Below are 25,276 nucleotides of genomic sequence, written 5' to 3'. Positions count from 1 at the left end.
ATATATATATATATATATATATATATATATATGTTCAGGCTATTCTAACTTCAAATTCTTTAAGATCTGTATCAACTATAACTATATAAATGTACATAAATGTGAATAAAATAACTCACCAACAGTTACTCTTGAACCGTTCAAGCTAGAGACACCAAACCAATTTTCTCATGTTCAAGCTATCCTAACTTCACATTCTTAAAAACTGTATAAACTATAAACCGTGGTAATTAGCATAAAGTAGCATAACACATCATGGATTCAATGGAAAAAAATAAGAACACAGTAGTAGACATTTTAAATGCTACCGGTCGGTCTTTAACTATTTCAGCTACAAACATTAAAACAACTTTTCAAAACCATAAATACTTGAAAATAAGCTAGCAAGCACACCACATTTTCTTCAGGAAATGTACTTTTCTAGTTTTCATTGACATTACTCAGATTTTCTCTTGGAGGATAAACACTCTTGGATTGTTTTATTTCTGCTAGATTTTTTCACAACCTGTGTTCTACTGCCCCCTGCTGCTGAATGTCAGATTTGAGGTGACTAAATTAAAGGGGGAGGGATAGGGAGACATAAGAACAGAGAATAGAGGAAGAAAATAGTAAATGGAAGTGAAGGGTGCACTCTTGACGTTAGTACAACCACCACCACTGAGTGATCACTGTCATACCCACTCCAGGGGTCTTTCCACCAGCATGAGGGACAGGAGGCCTGATCAACCTCTTCAGTCACAGCAGGAGGAAGTGGTGACCTCTAAGGCCATGTCAGCACTCTTCAAACCACAGGAACAAATCTGTGAGGATGCAATGACATCTCCTTCATTGTAATTTCCTCCACTCACACACACACACGCCCAAACACGTACAAAAAATGGATGGAATCAAAGTAAAGAAATCAGAAATGTATTCAACATGTTAGGTTTATTTACTTTTCGAAGTTATCACTTGAGGAAAGGCAGATAAGGTAAAAAAGGCAAACAACTTACATTTTACATTTTAGTCATTTGAAATCAAATGGCAAAAAGACTGTTGGATACAGTAAAAGCACTATTAGCACAAAACTTTAACATAACAGGTAAGGAGTCCATCAAACATATCGACAGGCATAAAAAAAAATAATTTTAGCAGGGACAATCATTGTATAGTTGTAACTGCTTGTTCAACATAATATACTTGTCTGCTGCTAGCATTTCATGTAATGCTGGGCTGATCCCTAAATAGAAGAAACATTTGTCATCGACAGTGCATTTTAAAAGATATCTAGATTATTGCTCACTTGTAGCTGTAGTTACTTTACCAATGGCAACTAAGTGCTACTGTATGGTTATGTGGTGTTCACATTGCTAGACTACAGTGCACTTCAATACAGATTTTAATTAGAAATCCATTTTGCAGAGTTTCTCATAGTATCTATGCACCATAGCACCAACAGCTATGGAGAAATCCTCCTAGGCACCAGTGAGCAGTTCTGAGAGTAGCTGAGGGTTGCTTCTTAGAGCACACAGCTGGCAGTCTTCTGACTACAAGTGAAGATCTCACTCTGAGTACTATGTATTTTCAGACAGATCAACATGGAAAAACACATTGACATCCAAAGACACCACGGCACACACATACACACGCACACACACACACACGCACACGCACAGATTTAGCTCAAAATATCATCAACACATTTCCATGGAATGTGAACAGTCCATTTAACACACATCTCCTTCTTCTGTTAAATTTCTTTCAGGATGCAGGGATTCCTTCAACCTCTGTGTTGACTCTAGAAGATCCCAGGCAGCAGGCGATAGGGAACTGCATCAGTGTAGCGCTTCCAGTCTTTGCCGTACTTGCTGCTGCAGCGATGCTCGTCTCTCACACAGCGGTGCACCAGCAGGATGGTCATGTAAACGATGTAGAAGTAGGGATGAATGTGGCCGAAGCCGCAGGCTGCACAGTAGGCCAGCGAGCCCATCAGGTCGCCCGTGTAGTTGAGGTGGCGTGTCACTCCCCAGAAGCCAGAGGTCATGAGCTTGCTGTGGTGCAGGCTGCCGTCACCCGAGCGGTAGGCACACTCAATGAAGGTGGGCTTCTTGCCCCAGATGGAGCACTTCCCCTCGGTCCGGCGGAACAGGTCCTTCTGGTGGTTGCTGGAGCGGAAGATGTAGTAACCCACCAGACCCAAGAGGAGGACAGCAGCAGCATGGGCTGTGGAGAGCTGGACTGGGTTATACACCAGGTACAAGCCCTGTAGAAAGAGACATGATGCCAACCATACAGTATGATGTCATGACTGTTGAATAGAAAACAAGAAAAGAGTCCATAACAACTATATTTAACTCAGCCAGTATAATAGAAGCACATTACTCAAGTATAATTTCCATTACTTGTTAATGTTTTCACAGTGGCTTCTGTGTTGGGTGTCTGACTACATTTTTTTATGATGATGCGACTTACCTGCAGGGTGTAGAGGAAGGGCAGCCACACACAGTCTCCCCAGCCCAGGTACCAGCCAAAATGGTCATGGCAGATGTCAATCGTCTTCAGGTACCATGCCTCATTCCAGAAGAAGTCAAGAACATAGATTGCCTGGAGGAGTAGTTATTACATTAGTAGCCATTCATTTGAGGCTATGCTTGCCTAAACTGGTTCAGTCAAAGCTACCACTCTGTAAGGTCTAGTTTAGCTAGCTCACTCGCTAACAAACCCTGCCATCTAGTGGTAAAGGGAGAGGAGTGTCTCACCTGCAGCACATTAACCAGGATCATAGAGTTGGTCACATAGCCATAGAGCTCCTGCTGTTTGGCTGCATAGGAGAGATTGATGAGAGTCCAGGCAACAATACCAGGTCTCCCGTTGAAGAAGAGCTTGAAGTCGAACCATTTCCCGATGCGGGGATTGAACTCAATGCCCATCATGTAGTTATAGAAGACGTTGCCTGTGAATTTGCTTGAAAATGACAAAGGCAATTCAGATTAAATAGGCCCAAAGTGACAAGTTTGAATGAAATATAACATATTATTGGATGCAAGGGACAAGTTGGAATATCCTAACATATTATTGGACGCATGTAGTCCTCACCAGTCCTCTGCATTGGTGGGGAAGAGGTAGGCCTTGACAAAGGCAAAGGTGGACACAGCATAGCCCAGTATGTTGGTGCACCACAGCAGTGGGATCCAGTTGTCGAAGATTATTGTGGGGGAAAACCAGTGGAAGTATTGAGCGTTGGCATACCACAGGGCATGGGTGATCAGCCACGACTGTAAACCATTGATCTCATACTTGTTTATGAGGCCTAGGAGAGAACAAACAATGGGGGGTGAAACCAATGACTGCATATATGAATGGACAAAGCCATCGATCACGTGACACCATTCATTCCTATGTGAAGACTCAATAGCACATTGAAGCCAAATGAAGTCGTTTAAGATGGCGTCTCATGGAGACAAAATACGCAATTTGAGCTACTGTGGCTTCAATGAGAGGGGGCAGTCGTTCACCTGGGTGGAACAGAGCCAAGTGTTTGCAGACGACTACACTTAACAGTAGTGTGCACATAAAATATCTGTAAATATGAATAGAAACCAATCCTTTATGCAAAAAATCTCCTAAAACAACGATTTTTTCTTCTCAGTTGCCTTACCTGCTGGGGTGCGAGCTCCGTCCTGAACCCCACCTGCATAGCCAGGCAGGAACTTATGAGTGATATCAGGAACACACATGTAGAGCACCACCTGATGGAGAAACAGTGTCATTCCACAGAACTCCCATCGTTGAAATATTCTGATGCAATAAACCATAATAAAATGTAATTTACACACACGTGGCCCTACCTATGGCTTTACCTGGAAGGAGACCCAGACGGTGTAGATCTGAGCAGCGGTCCAGGTGAAGGAGGGGGCCTTGTCCCAGATGGAGCGCAGGGTGGCCTCTCCACTGTAGAGCTCCACCAGGGGCTGGCTGACCGAGCATTGGTACTGGTCACACACCATGACAAAGAAGAACACCAGGAAGGGGGCTGTGCACAGCAGCAGGATCACAGCGCTCAGAGAGAACCAGTCCACCTCCCTAACAGAGTGGTAGGTGTGGAGGGGATGGGGGAAATAACATACAGAGTTGTAATGGTGCAAATGCATAATCATTGGGAGCATTTATAATAATGAATCATTTCTTTTTTTTAAACGCTTGATACTCTACTCTAATTTATTAGAGTTGTTATTATTAGGCTGTAGATCTAATCTAACATAAACTCTATGGGCCGAGGACTTTGCCTTGTGGTGTTCTGCCAACTTTGTTAGAGTTCACTTTAAAGATAAGCATGACCGGTTTATCTTACAGGCTAATTTGAATTACACTGATTATATGACAAGAATGATACAGGCCAACATTTCAGTGACTGTCTGTCTATGTAATGACTGTCTGTCCATGTGGTGACTGTCTGTCCATGTAATGACTGTCTGTCCATGTAGTGACTGTCCATCAGTGGAGGCTGCTGAGGGGAGGACGGCTCATAATAATGTCTGGAACGGAGCGAATAGAATGGCATCAAACACACGGAAACCATGTGTTCGGTGTATTTGATACCGTTCCATTTATTCTGCTCCAGCCATTACAACGAGCCCATCCTCCCCAATGAAGGTGCCACCAGCCTCCTGTGCTGTCCATGTACAACACAAATCAACCCCTAGTTTTTCCTTTTTTAAATAATTCTGTAGTGAATCCATTCGCTAACCTGAGCTTTGTATACGGGCTACAATGGCAAAAACATGTATGTAACTTTGAAACTTATTTTAGTGGCAGTGACCCATAACCCAATGACAACTGGAATAGACATATAATGGAAAGATCATGTGTGGGTGGTGGAACCTTGTGAACTGATTCAAACTGGTTGTTTATTTTCCTCAGTCAAATACTTTACTTCCTTTCCATACTACCTTTGTTGACTGAAGATTAAGCAGGTCCCCACACACAATCTTGCCCAATATTTTGAGCTGCTACCCTCCCCAAAGAGATATAAGGTCCCACTGTTCAGCAAAAATAGAAGCAGGGCATGTTTCATTCCGTCAGCCATCAGGCTGCTGAACAGTGGGACATAGGACAGATGTAGGCCCAATGGTCAGACAGTAGGCCACAGGGACTGTGAATATGTGTGCATTAACTATGAACTATCCAGTGGTTTTTGTATTATATATTTGTATGCAGACTTCACAAAATGAATTTCCATATAAAATGGACATTAAAGGTGGAATCCGCAGTTGGGGAAACAGCGCCACTGTCTGCCCCACGGCCGTTTCTGTTTTTGTTGACGAAGTAGAGGTGGAGAGTGTAAAACTAATTGCAGTACATATGCTGCTGCTCTATCAGTAACCACATTGTTGTTGTAATATCGCAAACTGATGTGGCAGTTTCACCATTAAGGATTGCAGCTTTAAGTATATCGTATCATAATCAGTCCTGAACCAACAGACAGTGAACCCAGTTACATGTGAACCCAGTTACATGTGTAGAGGAGTAATGACCATAGGCCTACAGTATGTCAGCTTCATCTTACCATGCTCTTCCCCACTGCCCTGCAGGTTCCTCTGTCGTCTCAGACGCCCCCCCATTAGAGCTGAGCTTGTGGCGCCTCCGGGTGGCCTCCATGGCCACTGCAGAAGACATCTCTAGAGAAACAGAGAGAGAGTAGAGAGTCATGGTAGTGACCAAGACATAACAGACCTACTGTACCTCATAGCCAATAAGGTAATGTGGGAAATCAAAGGATATCTGGTGTCCTTGAGGACCTGAGATAACACACTGTGTGATGGTGCTGTACATTATACATGGTTAAAGGGCTGGTTTAATATTAGTAAACCTTAAGGATCGAAAGTCGATTACACAAGGCTGCTTGGGGTGTGTAACCAAGGGTGATAATGACAAGCCAGATGGCTACTATCTGATGCACACAGCATGCTATATATATATATATATATTTTTTTTTTGTATTTATTTTACCTTTATTTAACTAGGCAAGTCAGTTAAGAACAAATTCTTATTTACAATGACGGCCTACAGATCAAATACAGATCAAAATGTCGCAAAACCTTTGGTCCCATTATGGTAAGGCCTACAGTTTGTCTGTTCAACACATGTACAATTCTAAAGGTTTGTGAATAGACTTGAGTATGATAATTCTACAATGAGAGGTTTTAGCACAATACAGTTGTGCATGTTAGAAAATCTAATGCAAGTGTTCAATTATATCAAACACATTGGAAAAATGTGTAACTACACTAATAAGACCATAACTGCCTACGGTATTTGACTACTACATGGGCTCAAGGACACCATAGAACCAAACAAACTTTTTCACCCCCATTATTAAACTACCCATTAATAATGTTGCTCATCCCCTCCATTAATATAAAAATATATGCCTGCATGACTAAGTCACTTTGGTTAAAAGTGTCTGCTAAATGGCATATATTATATTATATTCTTATACTATACATCAGAGGTAGGCCATACATCTGTACTGTAACAATCCACAGAAAACAGTCCAGAAACGGGGTCAGGAGGGTTAAAGCAAACCCCCAGGGATAGTAAAAGCAGGTCTATGGGCATAGGTCATAGGTTATGTTATGTTAGCTGACACGTTTTGAACAAAATCCAACATAATGCTGGGGGGAACACCTGTTGTACATGGTTGACAAGGGCACTTTTGGCAGAGTGACAGTTGTCACATATATTCAAATAGGACACTCAAATAATGTTGTATACAAGACTGATTGAAGTACGTGCAGAAGGTGGGTTTCATAAAAAGCATAGACTTCATTCTCCACCCTTTTACTTATAATTACTGATGGGCCTACAACAAGCGTCAGCTGTTTTTACACCCGATTATTGAATAAATACCCGCAAGTCCCTGAAATTGTATTGTCAATAACGGATCGAATGAATAAATATACGTTAGATAGAGGCTATCACAAAACAATTGATAACAAAATTCAGGCCGGCCTAACGCAGCCATAACGCACCTCCAGAAAAAGCCATAACTCACATGGACAATAGACCATGCATAATGTCGAGGATCATAGACGGAAAAATAACATAAGCATTATAAGCAGACATTGCATTTCAATAGGTCTGTCTAAAATATAATTTCGTAGGCTACTCACCAACTTCTAGGACCTATGGGAAAACTCTTGGCCCAGATGTGTATGATTTAACGAATAAAATGTTATATATTAACAACAGCTCCGCCCAAATAATAAATGCGTGTGAACGTACAGCCAATAACGTCTCAGTAGGGTATGCGCCACACTGCCATATCGACCTCTGATTGGGTAACACGGACCTGAAGCCACTAGCGCCCGATGAGCTCATGAATGGATGGGCCATTACCTGACAGTAAACCCAAATAACTCCTCAACATATTTTGAACCAATAAGTGGACATCAAATCAAATCAAATCAAATGTTATTTGTCACATACACGTGTTTAGCAGATGTTATTGCGGGTGTAGCGAAATGCTTGTGCTTCTAGCTCCGACAGTGCAGTAATATCTAACAAGTAATATCTAACAGTTTCACAACATATACCCAATACACACAAAAGGAATGGAATTTAAGAATATATACATATATGGACAAGCAATGACAGAGCGGCATGGACTAAGATACATTAGAATATTATAGAATAGAATACAGTATATACATATGAGATGAGTAGTGCAAGATATGTAAACATTATTTAAGTGACTAGTGTTTTATTTCTTAAAGTGGAACAAGTAGCTCTACTGTCTTCATGCATACATCTGTCATATGATGACAGAATACTACAGGATGATGTAGTTTATAAAATATATTAATATTTATAGATTGAGTAGTAGGCTACTTTTATATTGTCAATTATAACCGCGATTGATAATAGACAGTACTGTGCAGCCGTCTTCATCGACCTGGCCAAGGCTTTCGACTCTGTCAACCACCGCATTCTTATTGGCAGACTAAATAGCCTTGGTTTCTCAAATGACTGCCTCGCCTGGTTCACCAACTACTTCTCAGATAGAGTTCAGTGTGTCAAATCGGAGGGCCTGTTGTCTGGACCTATGGCAGTCTCTATGGGGGTGCCACAGGGTTCAATTCTTGGGCCGACACTTTTCTCCGTGTATATCAATGATGTCGCTCTTGCTGCTGGTGACTCTCAGATCCACCTCTACGCAGACGACACCATTTTGTATACATCTGGCCCTTCATTGGACACTGTGTTAACAAACCTCCAAACGAGCTTCAATGCCATACAACAATCCTTCAGTAGCCTTCAACTGCTCTTAAACACTAGTAAAACTAAATGCATGCTTTTCAATCGAACGCTGCTAGCACCCGCCCACCCGACTAGAATCACCACTCTCGACGGGTCTGACCTAGAGTATGTGGACAACTACATATATCTAGGTGTCTGGTTAGACTGTAAACTCAACTTCCAGACTCACATAAAGAATCTCCAATCCAAAGTTAAATCTAGAATCGGCTTCCTATTTCGCAACAAAGCCTCCTTCACTCATGCTGCCAAACATGCCCTCGTAAAACTGACTATCCTACCGATCCTTGACTTCGGCGATGTCATTTACAAAATAGCCTCCAACACTCTACTCAGCAAATTGGATGTAGTCTATCACAGTGCCATCCGTTTTGTCTCCAAAGCCCCATACACTACCCACCACTGTGACCTGTACGCTCTTGTTGGCTGGTCCTCACTACATGTTCGTCGTCAAACCCACTGGCTCCAGGCCATCTATAAATCACTGCTAGGCAAATCCCCGCCTTATCTTAGCTCATTGGTCACCATAGCAGCACCCACCCGTAGTCTGCGCTCCAGCAGGTATATCTCACTGGTCATTCCCAAAGCCAACACCTCCTTTGGCCGCCATTCCTTCCAGTTCTCTGCTGCCAATGACTGGAACGAATTGCAAAAATCTCTGAAGCTGGAGACTCTTATCTCCCTCAATAACTTTAAGCATCAGTTGTCAGAGCACCTTACCGATCACTGCACCTGTACACAGCCCATCTGAAATTAGCCCACCCAACTACCTCATCCCTATATTGTTATTTATTTTGCTCTTTTGCACCTCAGTATCTCTATTTGCACATAATCTCTTGCACATCTAGCATTCCAGTGTTAATACTATTGTAATTATTCTGCACTATAGCCTATTTATTGCCTTACCTCCATAACTTGCTACATTTGCACACACTGTATATATATTTTCTGTTGTATTTCTGACTTTATGTTTTTTTACCCCATATGTAACTCTGTGTTGTTTTTATTGCACTACTTTGCTTTATCTTGGCCAGGTCGCAGTTGTAAATGAGAACCTGTTCTCAACTGGCTTACCTGGTTAAATAAAGGTGAAATAAAAATAAAAAATAAAAATGAAGTCACAACTTTACACAACCTGTGAAGTTTGAGATCTACTTTTCACCTTGGTTTTCCACAATATTTTTTATTTATGGAAGCATCACAATTTTTGTTGTCTGAAATATGGACAATTTCTAAAAGAATATGAAGACTACCGGTAGATCTACTCTTTACAGGTGTCCTAATTTTGTACAGCAGAGGCGCAGCAGCTGGTTGTGTAAATAAGCTTCCTGTCTCTTTAATAAGATATAAAGGAGGAGGGGCAGTAGTAGCAAAGATTTTTTTAAACTAAACCAAGATAGACCACAGCCTGTCGTTTCAAATGGTTCATAGTGGGCAGAACAAGGAAGGAGGTGGGCAGAGCCAAGCACGAGCTAGCGAGATCCTATTGGCGCGTTCTAGCAACGTTTTGAAACTTTGGCAAAGGGTAAAGTCTACAAAACCAGTGAGATCAAATGTTTAATTGATGAAAAAATTAGCAGAATGTCGGCCAAAATCCATCTTCTCCCACTGCCGGCCACTCGGCTTCCTCTCACTACCATATTTGGTACATTGTTTGAGCGAGTTGAAACGCCAAGCGGATGCTTCACATTTATACATCCGGTGAAATATCTGTCTCATTGTTCTATCTGTAGTAGTAGTGCCCGGATCGAAGAGACACAACGTTGCAACTCAGATAGTATTGAGTCGAGTGTTACAGTAACTCATTTGAGAATTGAGGGTCCAACGTTTGAATATCAGCAAGGCTAATTTGTTGCACCATTATATGAAATGGGACGAAAGGTTATATTAGCTACGTGCTCCTTGAATCAATGGGCACTAGATTTTGACGGAAACTTGGAGAGAATACTGAGAAGTAAGTCCGAATAAAATAATTGGGTAGCACACTCTGCAAGCCTCTCCGAAGTAAAAATCCATGAATTGAAGATGCATTGTCCATTTAACTTAAACTGTAGTGGGTTCATATACAGAGCTGTCTTAAAGTTCATATGGTGTTGTAATGACCTATAGACATTCCACTCATAAGCCTGTAGTCTACTATACTAGGCTACTTGCTCTTCAGGAATAGTATGCACATCTTGCAAATGAGGACTCTGGACATGACATTCACTTTAATAATGATATATTCTCATGACTAGGTATCGCGATAGCCAAGTCTCACGGGGCAAAATACAGATTGGGACCTGAACTGGAAATATGGTATTTGTTATTTACATCTCCTTCATCAAAGTTGTGATTGTTGAGTACATTACAGTATACAGTAAGTAGCCCATTTAGTTTAATAGACAAATGTATGTCTTTGTTTGTGGGCTTTTTATTTGACTCCTATAAAGCTCTGTGCATTTGCATATAATACGCCTCCTACATGGCCATGCCTGCTCTGATTTTCCATGAACTTTCCCTCAACCTCCTCTCTTTCTGTCCCTGGTCAACAGTGGGTATGGCTGTGCGGACCACTTCTACGAGTCAGACACCCTGCTGCACTGCTTCCAGGTACTCAGGAAGCTGCTGGAGTCACCTGTCACCCAGGACATCATCTGCGATGTTGGCATGTCAGTCACACTTCTCACAAGCACTTCAGCTCTGTTGTGCCTCTCTTTGCCTCCTGGTAATGTTCTCTAAATCCCCCTCAGGCCCATCATGCATCATAATGTTCGGTACAACTGTAGAGTCATTTTCCTCAACGGGTAAGTCTTGGAAATAAGCAATTCTGAATGTATGTATGTTATGTGCATCGTCAAAAGCAATTAGGTGTAATTGTTCACCATTTTTACACTCTTTTTAAAGGAAAATCTTGTTGATCCGACCCAAGATGCTGCTGGCCAACTATGGGAACAACCGGGAGTTCCGCTGGTTTTCACCATGGAATAAACTCAGGTTAGTGATCAACATAGAATCTGCCTTCCTTCTGAACATAATGATAATACTTTGATAAACAGTGAAATTAAAGAGATTCTCCGGTACTTGTGTATACTTTTTAGCCAGTAGTTCTGAAAGTAGGGCTCACGAGCCAAAAGTAGTCTCAAATTGCATACTATGTCACATACAGTGCCTTCGGAAAGTATTCAGACCCCTTCACTTTTTCCACATTTTGTTACGTTACAGGCTTATTCTAAAATTGATTAAATCAATGTTTTTCCTCATCAATCTACACAAAATACCCCATAATGACGAAGCGAAAACAGGTTTTTAGACATGTTTGCAAATGTATTACAAATAAAAAACAGAAATACCTTATTTACAAAAGTATTCAGACCCTTTGCTATGAGACTCGAAATTCAGCTCAGGTGCATCCGGTTTCCATTGATCATTATTGAGATGTTTCTACAACTTGATTGGACTCCACCTGAGGTAAATTCAATTGATTGGACATGATTTGGAAAGGCCCACAGCTGTCTATATAAGGTCCCACAGTTGACAGTGCATGTCAGACCAAAAACCAAGCCATGAGGTTGAAGGAATTGTCCGTAGAGCTCCGAGACAGTATTGTGTTGAGGCACAGAACTGGGGAAGGGTACCAAACATTTCTCCAGCATTGAAAGTCCCCAAGAACACAGTGGCCTCCATCATTCTTAAATGGAAGAAGTTTGGAACCACCAAGACTCTTCCTAGAGCTGGCCGCCCAGCCAAACTGAGCAATCGGGGGAGAAGGGCCTTGGTCAGGGAGGTGACCAAGAACCCAATGGTCACTCTGATAGAGCTCCAGAGTTCCTCTGTGGAGATGGGAGAACCTTCCAGAAGGACAACCATCTCTGCAGCACTCCACCAATCAGGCCTTTATGGTAGAGTGGCCAGACGGAAGCCACTCCTCAGTAAAAGGCACATGACTGCCCGCTTGGAGTTTGCCAAAAGGCACCTAAAGACTCTGAGACCATGAGAAACAAGATTCTCTGGTCTGATGAAACCAAGATTGAACTCTTTGGCCTGAATGCCAAGCTTCACGTCTGGAGGAAACCTTGCACCATCCCTACGATGAAGCATGGTGGTGGCAGCATCATGCTGTGGGGATGTTTTTCAGCGGCAGGGACTGGGAGACTAGTCAGGATCGAGGGAAAGATGAATGGAGCAAAGTACAGAGAGATACTTGATGAAAACCTGCTCCAGAGCGCTCAGGATCTCAGACTGAGGCGAAGGTTCACCTTACAACAGAACAACGACCCTAAGCACACAGCCAAGACAACGTAGGAGAGGCTTCGGGACAAGTCTCTGAATGTCCTTGAGTGGCCCAGCCAGAGCCCGGACTTGAACCCGATCGAACATCTCTAGAGAGACCTGAAAATAGTGCAGCGATGCTCCCCATCCAACCTGACAGAGCTTGAGAGGATCTGCAGAGAAGAATGGGAGAAACTCCCCAAATACAGGTGTGCCAAGCTTGTAGCGTCACATCCAAGAAGACTCAAGGCTGTAATCGCTGCCAAAGGTGCTTCAACAAAGTACTGAGTAAAGGGTCTGAATACTTATGTGAATGTAATATTTCCGTTGTTTATTTTTAATACATTTGCAAACATTTCTAAAAACCTGGTTTTGCTTTGTAATTATGGGGTATTGTGTGTAGATTGATGAGGTGAAAAAACAAATTTGATCAATTTTAGAATAAGGCTGTACCGTAACAAAATATGGAAAAAGTCAAGGGGTCTGAATACTTCCGAAGGTACTGAATGTTCAGATATGTGCACCATGTCATTGCTCTCTCTCTAGCTCTGCTGTGTGGGCATCTTGCTAGTTTACACTCAAATGGCGAAGGGCTGAAGCTCATTGGCTAGAACTCGAATTGCTACGGGGCTGGCCCACGTTGGGGAAAATGTAGGGAAAATGGCGCAGCACAGCTTCCAGAAAACAGTTGCTTTCAAACTAGGGATTTCGTGGCTAATTGAAGTAAGACAGTAATTATGCTCATAGATTATGCATGTATGAGCTACACATGGACACTATCCAGCCCAAAGTGGGAGGTTTAAAAATACTCAGTAGTCGCCATAGTTCCGGAGCATGTTTTTAAATGTTTAGATCTAAGGGCAAAGCACATTTGGTAAGTGGAAAAGGACAATAAGCCATTTATTTCACATCACACATACTGTAATAACATATACGCATTTTGCTACACCTGTCATAACACCTGCAAATCTCTGTACGCGACCAATAAACTTTGCTTTGAACATGGCATTATTGTGCTTGTCTGCCACAGACATGTGGAGGAGTACTTCCTGCCCAGGATGATCCAGGACGTGACAGGACAGGTAGGATCTATCTCTCTCCTTACCTCTCTCTCTAATGGCGGGGTGTTGGTATGCACTAACAAGGATCAGTGATAAGAGGATTATTTGCACGTTTCTTCATTTAAAGGGAAACTGTATCATTATTATACAGTACCAGTCAAAGGTTTGGACACACCTACTCATTACAGGGTTTTTCTTTATGTTTACTATTTTCTACATTGTAGAATAATAGTGAAGACATCAAAACTATAAAATAACACATATAGAATCATGTAGTAACCAAAATAGTGTTAAACAAATCAAAATGTGCACACTCTTGGCATTCTCTCAACCAGCTTCACGAGGTAGTCACCTGGAATGCATTTCAATTAACAGGTGTGCCTTGTTAAATGTTAATTTGTGGCATTTCTTTCCTTCTTAATACGTTTGAACCAATCAGTTGTGTTATGACAAGGTATGGGTGGTATACAGAAGATAGCCCTATTTGGTAAAAGACCAAGTCCATATTATGGCAAGAACAGCTCAAATAAGCAAAGACAAATGACAGTCCATCATTACTTTAAGACATGAAGGTCAGTCAATCCAGAAAATGTCAAGAACTTTGAAAGTTTCTTCAAGTGCAGTCGCAAAAACCATCAAGCACTATGATGAAACTGGCTCTTATGAAGACCGCCAAAGGAAAGGAAGACCCAGAGTTACCTCTGCTGCAGAGGATAGGTTAATTAGAGTTAACTGCACCTCAGATTGCAGCCCAAATAAATGCTTCACAGAGTTCAAGTAACAGACACATCTCAACATCAACTGTTCAGAGGAGACTGCGTGAATCCGGCCTTCATGGTCGAATTGCTGCAAAGAAACCACTACTAAAGGACACCAACAATAAGAAGAGACTTGCTTGGGCCAAGAAACACGAGCAATGGACATTAGACCGGTGGAAATCTTTATTTTGGTCTTAGTCCAAATTTGAGATTTTTGGTTCCAACCGCCGTGTCTTTGTGAGACGCAGAGTAGGTGAACGGATGATCTCCCCATGTGTGGTTCCCACTGTGAAGCATGGAGGAGGAGGTGTGATGGTGTAGGGGTGCTTTGCTGGTGACACTGTCAGTGATTTATTTAGAATTAAAGGCACACTTAACCAGCATGGCTATCACAGCATTCTGCAGCGATACGCCATCCCATCTGGTTTGTGCTTAGTGGGAATATAATTCGTTTTTCAACAGGACAATGACCCAAAACACACCTCCAGGCTGTTTTAAGGGCTATTTGACCAAGCAGAGGGATGGAGTGCTGCATCAGATGACCTGGCCTCCACAATCACCCGACCTCAACCCAACTGAGATGGTTTGTGATGAGTTGGAAAAGCAGCCAACAAGTTCTCAGCATTTGTGGGAACTTCAAAACTGTTGGTAAAGCATTCCTCATGAAGCTGGTTGAGAGAATGCAAAGCTGTCATTTTTAAAATTTAACTAGGCAAGTCAGTTAAGAACAAATTGTTACTTTCAATGATGGCCTACCCCGACCAAACCCGGACGATGCTGGCTAATTGTGCGCCGCCCTATGGGATTCCCAATCACGGCCAGATTGTGATCCAGCCTGGAATCGAACCAGGGTCTGTAGTGACGCCTCTAGCGCTGAGATGCAGTGCTTTAGACCGCTGCACCACTCAGGAGTCATGAAGGCAAAGGATGGCTACTTTGAAGAATCAAAAATCAAAAATATATTTAGATTTGTTTATGAATTTTTTGGTTACTACATGATTCAATATGTGTTATTTCATAGTTTTGATGTTTTCACTATTATTCTACAATGTAAAAAATAGTAAAATAAAGAAAAACCCTTGAATAAGTAGGTGTATCCAAACTTTTGACTGGTACTGTATATGTGCAGCAATCAATAGTATCATCCATTTAATGTGATCGTTAATGAAATTCCTTTCCATTGTTCTGTCTCTTGAAGGACACTGTCCCCTTTGGTGACTGCGTCCTCTCAACCAAAGACACCTGCATCGGGAGTGAGATCTGTGCTGAGCTGTGGAACCCTAGGAGGTACATTCAGTTAAGAGTCTCAAATGAAGGACTCTTTTCAAACCTAAATCAATTTCTGTAATGAGTTGTGAAATACTGTGTGTCGTTAGTTATTTGTGTAATGGATTGAAAGAGAGCTCAAATGTTTTTGAGAGATTGAGTGAGATTGCAAATGTGAATAATTATATACAGTGTGTGTGTGTTTTTCTAGTAAGCTGCAGTCTGTAATGATGTACAGTTGATGTCGGAAGTTTACATACACCTTAGCCAAATACATGTAAACTCAGTTTTTCACAATTCCTGACATTTAATCCTAGTAAAAATTCCCTGTTTTAGGTCAGCTAGGATCACCACTTTATTTTAAGAATGTGAAATGTCAGAATAATTGTAGAGAGAATGATTTATTTCAGCTTTTATTTCTTTCATCACATTCCCAGTGAGTCAGAAGTTTACATACACTCAATTAGTATTTGGTAGCATTGCCTTTAAATTGTTTAACTTGGGTCAAACGTTTTGGGTTGCCTTCCACAAGCTTCCCACAATAAGTTGGGTGAATTTTGGCCCATTCCTCCTGACAGAGCTGGTGTAACTGAGTCAGGTTTGTAGGCCTCCTTGCTCGCACACGCTTTTTCAGTTCTGCCCACAAATCTTCTATAGGATTAAGGTCAGGGCTTTGTGATGGCCACTCAAATACCTTGACTTTGTTGTCCTTAAGCCATTTTGCCACAACTTTGGAAGTATGCTTGGGGTCATTGTCCATTTGGAAGACCCATTTGCGACCAAGCTTTAACTTCCTGACTGATGTCTTGAGATGTTGCTTTAATATATCCACATAATTTTCCTTCCTCATGATGCCATCTATTTTGTGAAGTGCACCAGTCCCTCCTGCAGCAAAGCACCCCCACAGCATGATGCTGCCACCCCCGTGCTTCACGGTTGGGATGGTGTTCTTCAGCTTGCAAGCAATCCCCTTTTTCCTCCAAACATAACGATGGTCATTATGGCCGAACAGTTCTATTTTTGTTTCATCAGACCAGAGGACATTTCTCAAAAAAGTACGATCTTTGTCCCCATGTGCAGTTGCAAACCATAGTCTGGCTTTTTTTATGGCAGTTTTGGAGCAGTGGCTTCTTCCTTGCTGAGCGGCCTTTCAGGTTATGTCGATATAGGACTCGTTTTACTGTGGATATAGATACTTTTGTACCTGTTTCCTCCAGCATCTTCAGAAGGTACTTTGCTGTTGTTCTGGGATTGATTTGCACTTTTCGCACCAATCTCTAGGAGACAGAACGCGTCTCCTTCCTGAGCGGTATGACGGCTGCGTGGTCCCATGGTGTTTATACTTGCGTACTATTGTTTGGACAGATGAACGTGGAAATCGCTCCCAAGGATGAACCAAACTTGTGGAGGTCTACAATTTTTTTTTCTTGGCTGATTTCTTTTGATTTTCCCATGATGTCAAGCAAAGAGGCACTGAGTTTGAAGGTAGGCCTTGAAATACATCCACAGGTACACCTCCAATTGACTCAAATTATGTCAATTAGCCTATCAGAAGCTTCTAAAGCCATGACATCATTTTCTGGAATTTTTCAAGCTGTTTAAAGGCACAGTCAACTTAGTGTATGTAAACTTCTGACCCACTGGAATTGTGATTAAGTGAAATAATCTGTCTGTAAACAATTGTTGGAAAAATTACTTGTGCACAAAGTAGATGTCCTAACCGACTCTCCAAAACTATAGTTTGTTAACAAGAAATGTGTGGAGTGGTTGGAAAACGAGTTTTAATGACTCCAACCTAAGTGTATGTAAACTTCTGACTTCAACTGTATGTGGGAATGTCATGTGCTTGGCAGCCCCCATGTGGACATGGGTCTAGATGGTGTGGAGATCTTCACCAACTCCTCAGCCAGCTACCACGAGCTACGCAAGGCAGACCACAGAGTCAACCTAGTTAAATCAGCCACCACAAAGGTGATCATACACACGGATGGACACATGCACGGACGCATGTACATGTTATACAGCCCTCAAACTCAACTCTGGACCTTGAAGCCAGTCCCACTGCATTTTAAAATTGTTCCCCTCTAATCAGGGACTGATTAGGGTCACCAGGTGTATGCAATTCATTATCAGCTAGAACAGAAAACCAGCAGGCTCCGGTCCTCGTAGTGTAAGAGTTGAGTACCCCTGTTATACAGGATGTGTAGTGAGAATAGAGGTACTGCATGTTGCCAGCCCAGTAACCACTTGGAGGCACTGTTTTGTCATTATAATACTGCTCCATTTCATACAGTGTTTTGCCTATATATTTTGCCTATATATTTTGATTTGTTTAACACGTTTTTGGTTACCACATGATTCCATTTGTGTTATTTCATCGTTTTTATGTCTTCACTATTATTCTACAATGTAGAAAATAGTAACAATTATGAAAAACCCTTGAATGAGTAGGTGTCCAAACTGTTGACTGGTACTGTATATTTTGATTATTTTGAGTTTGGGTAACACCTATCATTACATTGATCCTAGACGTGTGTAATAACACTGTAATTACTACAATAACAACATTGTTGTTATTTTTGTAAATTGTTATTGCATAGTAATGAAGTTGGGCGGTTTCTGATATTACAAGTGGATTAAGGACAATTGTGTTATTGTTTTGCACAGAGTGGGGGGATCTACATGTTTGCCAATCAGAAGGGTTGTGATGGAGACAGACTCTACTATGATGGTTGTGCCATGGTGGCCATCAACGGGGACATAGTGGCCCAGGGAACACAGTTCTCCCTGGATGACGTGGTAAGGACAGGCTCAACATAACAGAAAGTAAATGTGAGAACAATATCTTACAGCCTATTCTTTCACCCTCACTGCACTCTCACGTCACATACCAGGGTGAGCTGTGTTTGATTATATGGACTGGCCAAGTCAGCATGTTGTATAATGTTATTGTTAATGTTAGCCATTCCCAAAGTGAACCATTGGACAATGTGGAACCTCTGTATGTGTGTGTGTCTGTTGCAGGAGGTTGTGACTGCCACTCTGGATCTGGAGGATGTCCGCAGCTACAGAGGAGAGCATTGCCACCCACACGTGGTGAGCTGACATCTCTCTTCAAAACAGGGCACTTTTTACTTCTCAGAAATGGTAGGTGTGATTCAGAAACACATTACTTCCCAAGTGAAACTAGCCACTCAAGGGAAGCCAGAGGTAATCCTGTTCAACATTCAACTCCCTAAGCCAAGGCTCTGTCTCTGTCTGGTGTTGTCTTTCCTCCCTATACTGGGTACACACTCAATAGTCACTTTACCTTCTCCCTTCAGTTATTGACTCAGACTCAAAATAGCATGCCCATTACATTTTAAATGTCACGTGGTTTGCTGATATGTCTTCTGCTCCACTGTGTTCAGGAGTATGAGCACAAACCGTGCCATAGAGTCAAAGTGGACTTCTCCCTGTCTGATTGTGAAGATGTCTACCTCCCCACTCACCAGCCCATTGAGTGGCAGTTCCACACCCCTGAGGAGGAGATTAGGTATGGCACCCCCTGATAAAGACTGTGATCACAAGAGTGTTGTGTGGCTAAAATGCTTCCGAAAATAAATAGTAGCTATTTTTGACTGTGTCTCCCTGTATTTTGTTTGTTCACCATGGAATCATTGGAAACAGACAGAGATAGCAGCCTACTATATTGCCACCCAGTGGATTCAGGAGCTTGGTGTGTGACATTCATTTGCCCTGACTGCTCCCTTTGTGTCTGAAACTGAGCTGCATGTCTTTGGTGGAGCCAATCCCTGTCTGAGAGAAGTTAAAACTAGAAAGACACGTTTTTTAAAAGTTACTTTCCAGATCATGGGACTGCCCACCTCTTTACAGTTTACAGTGTACACATACAGTGGGGAGAACAAGTATTTGATACACTGCCGATTTTGCAGGTTTTCCTACTTACAAAGCATGTAGAGGTCTGTAATTTTTATCATAGGTACACTTCAACTGTGAGAGACGGAATCTAAAACAAAAATCCAGAAAATCACATTGTATTATTTTTAAGTAATTAATTTGCATTTTATTGCATGACATAAGTATTTGATACATCAGAAAAGCAGAACTTAATATTTGGTACAGAAACCTTTGTTTGCAATTACAGAGATCATACGTTTCCCTTAGGTCTTGACCAGGTCTGCACACACTGCAGCAGGGATTTTGGCCCACTCCTCCATACAGACCTTCTCCAGATCCTTCAGGTTTCGTGGCTGTCGCTGGGCAATGCAGACTTTCAGCTCCCTCCAAAGATGTTCTATTTGGTTCAGGTCTGGAGACTGGCTAGGCCACTCCAGGACCTTGAGATGCTTCTTACGGAGCCACTCCTTAGTTGCCCTGGCTGTGTGTTTCGGGTCGTTGTCATGCTGGAAGACCCAGCCACGACCCATCTTCAATGCTCTTACTGAGGGAAGGAGGTTGTTGGCCAAGATCTCGCGATACATGGCCCCATCCATCCTCCCCTCAATACGGTGCAGTCGTCCTGTCCCCTTTGCAGAAAAGCATCCCCAAAGAATGATGTTTCCACCTCCATGCTTCACGGTTGGGATGGTGTTCTTGGGGTTGTACTCATCCTTCTTCTTCCTCCAAACACGGCGAGTGGAGTTTAGACCAAAAAGCTCTATTTTTGTGTCATCAGACCACATGACCTTCTCCCATTCCTCCTCTGGATCATCCAGATGGTCATTGGCAAACTTCAGACGGGCCTGGACATGCGCTGGCTTGAGCAGGGGAACCTTGCATGCGCTGCAGGATTTTAATCCATGACGGCGTAGTGTGTTACTAATGGTTTTCTTTGAGACTGTGGTCCCAGCTCTCTTCAGGTCATTGACCAGGTCCTGCCGTGTAGTTCTGCGCTGATCCCTCACCTTCCTCATGATCACTGATGCCCCACAAGGTGAGATCTTGCATGGAGCCCCAGACCGAGGGTGATTGACCGTCATCTTGAACTTCTTCCATTTTCTAATAATTGCGCCAACAGTTGTTGCCTTCTCACCAAGCTGCTTGCCTATTGTCCTGTAGCCCATCCCAGCCTTGTGCAGGTCTACAATTTTATCCCTGATGTCCTTACACAGCTCTCTGGTCTTGGCCATTGTGGAGAGGTTGGAGTCTGTTTGATTGAGTGTGTGGACAGGTGTCTTTTATACAGGTAACGAGTTCAAACAGGTGCAGTTAATACAGGTAATGGGTGGAGAACAGGAGGGCTTCTTAAAGAAAAACTAACAGGTCTGTGAGAGCCGGAATTCTTACTGGTTGGTAGGTGATCAAATACTTATGTCATGCAATAAAATGCAAATGAATTACTTAAAAATCATACAATGTGATTTTCTGGTCTCTCACAGTTGAAGTGTACCTATGATAAAAATTACAGACCTCTACATGCTTTGTAAGTAGGAAAACCTGCAAATTCGGCAGTGTATCAAATACTTATTCTCCCCACTGTACATACCCTTCCATTCATGTGACAAACAGCACAGGGCCTTCATTCTAACCCGCAATTTGACCCATGTCAAATACATGTACATGTTTGTCTCTGTGTTCTTGTCTTTGTTGTCTTCAGCCTGGGTCCAGCATGTTGGCTTTGGGACTACCTGAGGAGAAGTGGTCAGGTGAGTAGTCCTATATTAGGTGTAAATTATGTGTAAATGTGCTTATGCTTACTTGCTTATTACTTAATATTTGTACTGAATATACAAAGAATATACAAAATGTACTGAATATTTATATTGTCTGTCTATCTCTATCCATAAACACTCCTGTTATTCCCTGCTCCAGGCTGGTTTCCTCCTGCCACTCAGTGGTGGTGTGGACAGTTCCTCTACAGCCTGCATTGTCTACTCCATGTGTGTGCTGGTCTGCCAGGCAGTCAGAGATGGCAGTGAGTACTGGACTGGACTCTGTACAGGCCCATAGTGTTTTGTTGTGTCCCACAAGTGACACAAAAGCAAATGGCTCCTATTCTAAAGTTTGACGTTGCATACAAAGTTAGTCACTACAGGTTCTGACCACGCAATCTTTCCGTCTCTCTCCCTCCCTCTCCCTATATCAGACTCTCAGGTGCTGGAGGATGTTCAACGGGTAGTGAGTGATGTGTCCTACACCCCTCTGGACCCACGGGAGCTGTGTGGACGCATCTTCACCACCTGCTACATGGCCAGTGAGAACTCCTCGGAGGGAACCCGTAACAGGGCCAAAGAGCTGGCCGCTCAGGTTGGCAGGTGAGCGTCACTGGCCCCATCATAGTTGGGCAGTTACAGAATAACAAATTAGAACACAATGAGACTTGCATCTGTTACAAATCTCACCGTATGCTTTCCTTCGAAAGTGATTTTTCTTCTTTGTATTTCTTGTTTATTCAGCTCACACATGAACCTCAATATCGACATGGCAGTGAAAGGCATGCTGGGAATCTTCTCCATGGTTACGGGAAAGTGTCCCCAGTTCCGTGTTAATGGTGGAAGCACCAGAGAAAACCTTGCCCTACAGAATGTGCAGGTGGGTTAAGTGTAAAGGGTCAAGGAGTACTCCAGTACATTGTTCAGGTGTTACCTGAAACACTACAACAAAGCAGAGACCCGTTTTTGCAAAGTGAACAAAAACATTTGTTTCTGAGATGAGCAGGGCTTTCCCCCTGCTTGCATTTCTCTTTTATTGCGCCATTTACTTGCATATTCACACATGCTCACTACAATCCTCACACCATGTTTCAGTTAAACGGTCTGATCTGAGTAAGCAATTGTGTGGTGTGTGAATTTTATGATCCTTTATCCACTATCCTGTCCCACCCAGGCCCGTATCAGGATGATTCTGGCCTACCTCTTTGCTCAGCTCTGTCAGTGGGCTGAGGGGAAACCTGGTGGCCTCCTAGTCCTTGGCTCAGCCAATGTGGATGAGAGGTTAGTGAGTACTAGAGAATGTCAATGTTTCATTTAGATATTTAATATTTTCTGTCTCACTTTTTTAAAAACTGTGCTGTCTGCTTCAGTCCAACAGAAGAGTACGAAGAGTATGACCTCTCTCTGTATTTGACCCCTCTCTGTTATTGACCCTCACCTCAATACCCCTCTTTTCTGCAGCCTCACTGGCTACTTCACTAAGTATGACTGCTCCAGTGCTGACATCAACCCCATTGGGGGCATCAGTAAGACAGACCTGAAGAGCTTCCTGCAGTACTGTGTCGAACAGTTCCAGCTCACCGCCCTCAGAAGGTGAAGCCCGCTGCTCTGCAATCCCATCTTCTTCTCTGGGATGATACAAAACAGTCACTATAATGTCAAGAGACTCACCATGTTGGCAACTGTCTTTATGTGCTCTGTAGTATCATGGCTGCACCTCCCACTGCAGAGCTGGAGCCCCTGACGGACGGCCAGGTGTCGCAGACTGATGAGGTAACAAGTCAACATGTCACCTCTAGTGGAGCCAGATGTGTCCTTGGGCCTCTGATTATGTTGATTGTTGTGGGTGTGGGCCTACCACATATGAAGTGACAACTCATTTATCTTTATTTCTTTCGTTTTCTCTTTTTTTCTCACATACTGTACACACACTGCTATGATTGACCTTTCTTTATACGTATTAAGAAAAGTTGACATTTAAGACTTACAGGTGAAAGTCATACCATAAACCCTCAGCTCTATTCAGCTTGACTAGTGTTGTTATTGTCCCGCCATGTTTTTCCTCTGTGGCTGTGTTGACTATGTGGCTCAACTTCCCCTTGTCCATGATTGCTATCTATATATACCACCTCACAAGCTTGGAAGATTAATGTCTCTTCAGGGATGTCATCTGTGCACATGGCTTGTTCTGTTATGGTGTAATCTGACCTCTTCCTTATCCCTTGCTGTCGTCCTCTCTCTTGCTCTCTCTGTGTCCCCCTCTCATCAGTCTGATATGGGGATGACATACTCGGAGCTGTCTGTGATTGGCCGGCTCAGGAAGATCTCCAAGTGCGGCCCGTACAGCATGTTCTGCAAACTCATCCACACGTGGAGGGAGGCCCTCTCCCCTCTACAGGTCACTCTACACCCCTGTATCGCACACCATTTACTATTTTCATACTATTAGATGCCTACCATGTAAAACAAGAAAAAACCTCAATGATAGAGTGTTATGTTTCACACAAAGTCATGTTTACACTGAGTGTACAAAACATTAAGAACACCTTCCTAATATTGAGTTGCATGGACTCTACAAGGTGTCGAAAGCGTTCCACAGGAATGCTGGCCCATGTTGACTCCAATGCTTCCCACAGTTGTGTCATGTTGGCTGGATGTCCTTTGGGTGGTGGACCATTCTTGATACACACAGGAAACTGTTGAGCATGAAAAACCCAGTAGCGTTGCAGTTCTTGACACAAACCGGTGCGCCTGGCACCTACTACCATACCCCGTGCAAAGGCACTTAAATGTTTTGTCTTGCCCATTCACCCTCTGAATGGCACACATACACGATCCATGTCTCAATTGTTTTAAGGATTAAAGGTAATTCTTTAACCTGTGTCCTCCCCTTCATCTACACTGATTTAAGTGGATTTAACAAGTGACATCAATAAGGGATCATAGCTTTAACCTGGATTCTCCTGGTTAGTCTATGTCATGGAAAGAGGAGGTGTTCATAATGTTTTGTTCACTCAGTGTATGCCATCTATTTGTATATTTGAGAATAACACTTCTTCTGACCATTGACATTTCAGGTGGCAGCCAAAGTGAAACACTTCTTCCAGATGTATTCTGTGAACAGACACAAAATGACAACTGTGACACCATCCTACCATGCTGAGAGCTATGGCCCTGATGACAACCGCTTTGACCTCAGGCCATTCCTCTACAACACACGCTGGTCCTGGCAGTTCAGAGCCATTGATAATCAGGTGGGGATCTAACAGTCAACATTACATTTTACTGTGGATCTCTCACATTTGGTTGTTCCCTCCTCATCGGCTTTATCGGATTTGATATAATCTCACAAGAATTGTGAATGTTCACTGTCCTCTGAACATGGTAAGTTATTGTTATTTCATACACAGGTGTCCAAGATGGAGGTTGGGAATGACTGCCACGACTAAGGTTCCTCCCAATGCCAGAGCAACATCCCAAAGAAACCATCTAAACTGTGACAACAAACACTGTGGTGCAACAGTGCAACTCCAAACAATCTTACTGTACACACAGTGACTTCTTACTGTGCAGTATTCCAATTTCTGAAAATAGACCTAGACTATTGATTGATATTGTAGGCTCTGACAATGAAGGCTATTCAAAATGAGTATTTTGTGTCAGTGGTTCAGCATTATGTGCATGATGTTGTCATTATACATGCTCTAGGCCAACTTAAACCGGAGGCCAAAAGGAGTAACAATGTCTTGTTAAACATATTCACAACAGTCTATTCTCTCAGGTTAAAATACAATACACTTGTTCATTGAAATATTGATGTTCAGCTTTACTATTAAACACGTTTTTATCTTGGTTTGTTCTGTTGTCATCAATGATGTGTAAAACATGAGCCTAAGTGGTCATTGTTTTTACAAAGGTAGTGGCAAACTGATGGTTAAAACGAAGTGTGAAAAATATTTTACGCACCACTTTGATTGGCGCGTAAAAAGCT

General features: G+C 42.6%; 2 protein-coding genes across 2 annotated transcripts; one reads left to right on the top strand and one right to left on the bottom strand.

The window, feature by feature from the left end:
- Positions 1-908: 908 nt before the first annotated feature.
- Positions 909-7,255, bottom strand: LOC121582316 (7-dehydrocholesterol reductase-like). The gene is made up of 8 exons (XM_041898034.2): positions 7,152-7,255; positions 5,546-5,657; positions 3,840-4,062; positions 3,638-3,728; positions 3,076-3,289; positions 2,739-2,943; positions 2,452-2,583; positions 909-2,242 (listed from the first exon to the last, which is right to left on the bottom strand). Exons 2-8 carry the CDS (start codon positions 5,653-5,655, stop codon positions 1,778-1,780), a joined length of 1,440 nt encoding a protein of 479 aa, XP_041753968.1. The 5' UTR covers positions 5,656-5,657; positions 7,152-7,255; the 3' UTR covers positions 909-1,777.
- A 2,749-nt stretch (positions 7,256-10,004) lies between these two features.
- LOC121557688 (glutamine-dependent NAD(+) synthetase-like) lies at positions 10,005-25,137 on the top strand. The gene is made up of 21 exons (XM_045214342.1): positions 10,005-10,249; positions 10,533-10,593; positions 10,830-10,946; positions 11,028-11,081; positions 11,182-11,271; positions 13,577-13,628; positions 15,564-15,652; positions 17,485-17,602; positions 18,299-18,430; positions 18,656-18,727; positions 19,042-19,166; positions 21,231-21,279; positions 21,446-21,548; positions 21,720-21,888; positions 22,030-22,165; positions 22,460-22,566; positions 22,747-22,878; positions 22,989-23,058; positions 23,555-23,683; positions 24,363-24,539; positions 24,696-25,137. Exons 1-21 carry the CDS (start codon positions 10,165-10,167, stop codon positions 24,732-24,734), a joined length of 2,106 nt encoding a protein of 701 aa, XP_045070277.1. The 5' UTR covers positions 10,005-10,164; the 3' UTR covers positions 24,735-25,137.
- Positions 25,138-25,276: the final 139 nt, after the last annotated feature.

The sequence above is a fragment of the Coregonus clupeaformis genome, unplaced genomic scaffold (assembly GCF_020615455.1).
Source record: "Coregonus clupeaformis isolate EN_2021a unplaced genomic scaffold, ASM2061545v1 scaf0238, whole genome shotgun sequence".
Lineage (NCBI taxonomy): Eukaryota > Metazoa > Chordata > Actinopteri > Salmoniformes > Salmonidae > Coregonus > Coregonus clupeaformis.
The sequence above is the reverse complement of the archived record's forward strand: the minus strand, read 5'-3'. Positions and strand labels throughout refer to the sequence as shown.

Bases quoted from the DNA above. Each gene is read 5' to 3' on its own strand.
- LOC121582316 (XM_041898034.2), bottom strand. From the start codon at position 5,655: ATGTCTTCTGCAGTGGCCATGGAGGCCACCCGGAGGCGCCACAAGCTC. The intron at 2,944-3,075 runs GTGAGGACTACA...GTCATTTTCAAG, and splicing joins CCCACCAATGCAGAGGACTG to CAAATTCACAGGCAACGTCT. The intron at 2,584-2,738 runs GTGAGACACTCC...CTACTCCTCCAG, and splicing joins TCCTGGTTAATGTGCTGCAG to GCAATCTATGTTCTTGACTT.
- LOC121557688 (XM_045214342.1), top strand. From the start codon at position 10,165: ATGGGACGAAAGGTTATATTAGCTACGTGCTCCTTGAATCAATGGGCA. The intron at 22,879-22,988 runs GTGAAGCCCGCT...TGTGCTCTGTAG, and splicing joins CAGCTCACCGCCCTCAGAAG to TATCATGGCTGCACCTCCCA. The intron at 24,540-24,695 runs GTGGGGATCTAA...TTTCATACACAG, and splicing joins TCAGAGCCATTGATAATCAG to GTGTCCAAGATGGAGGTTGG.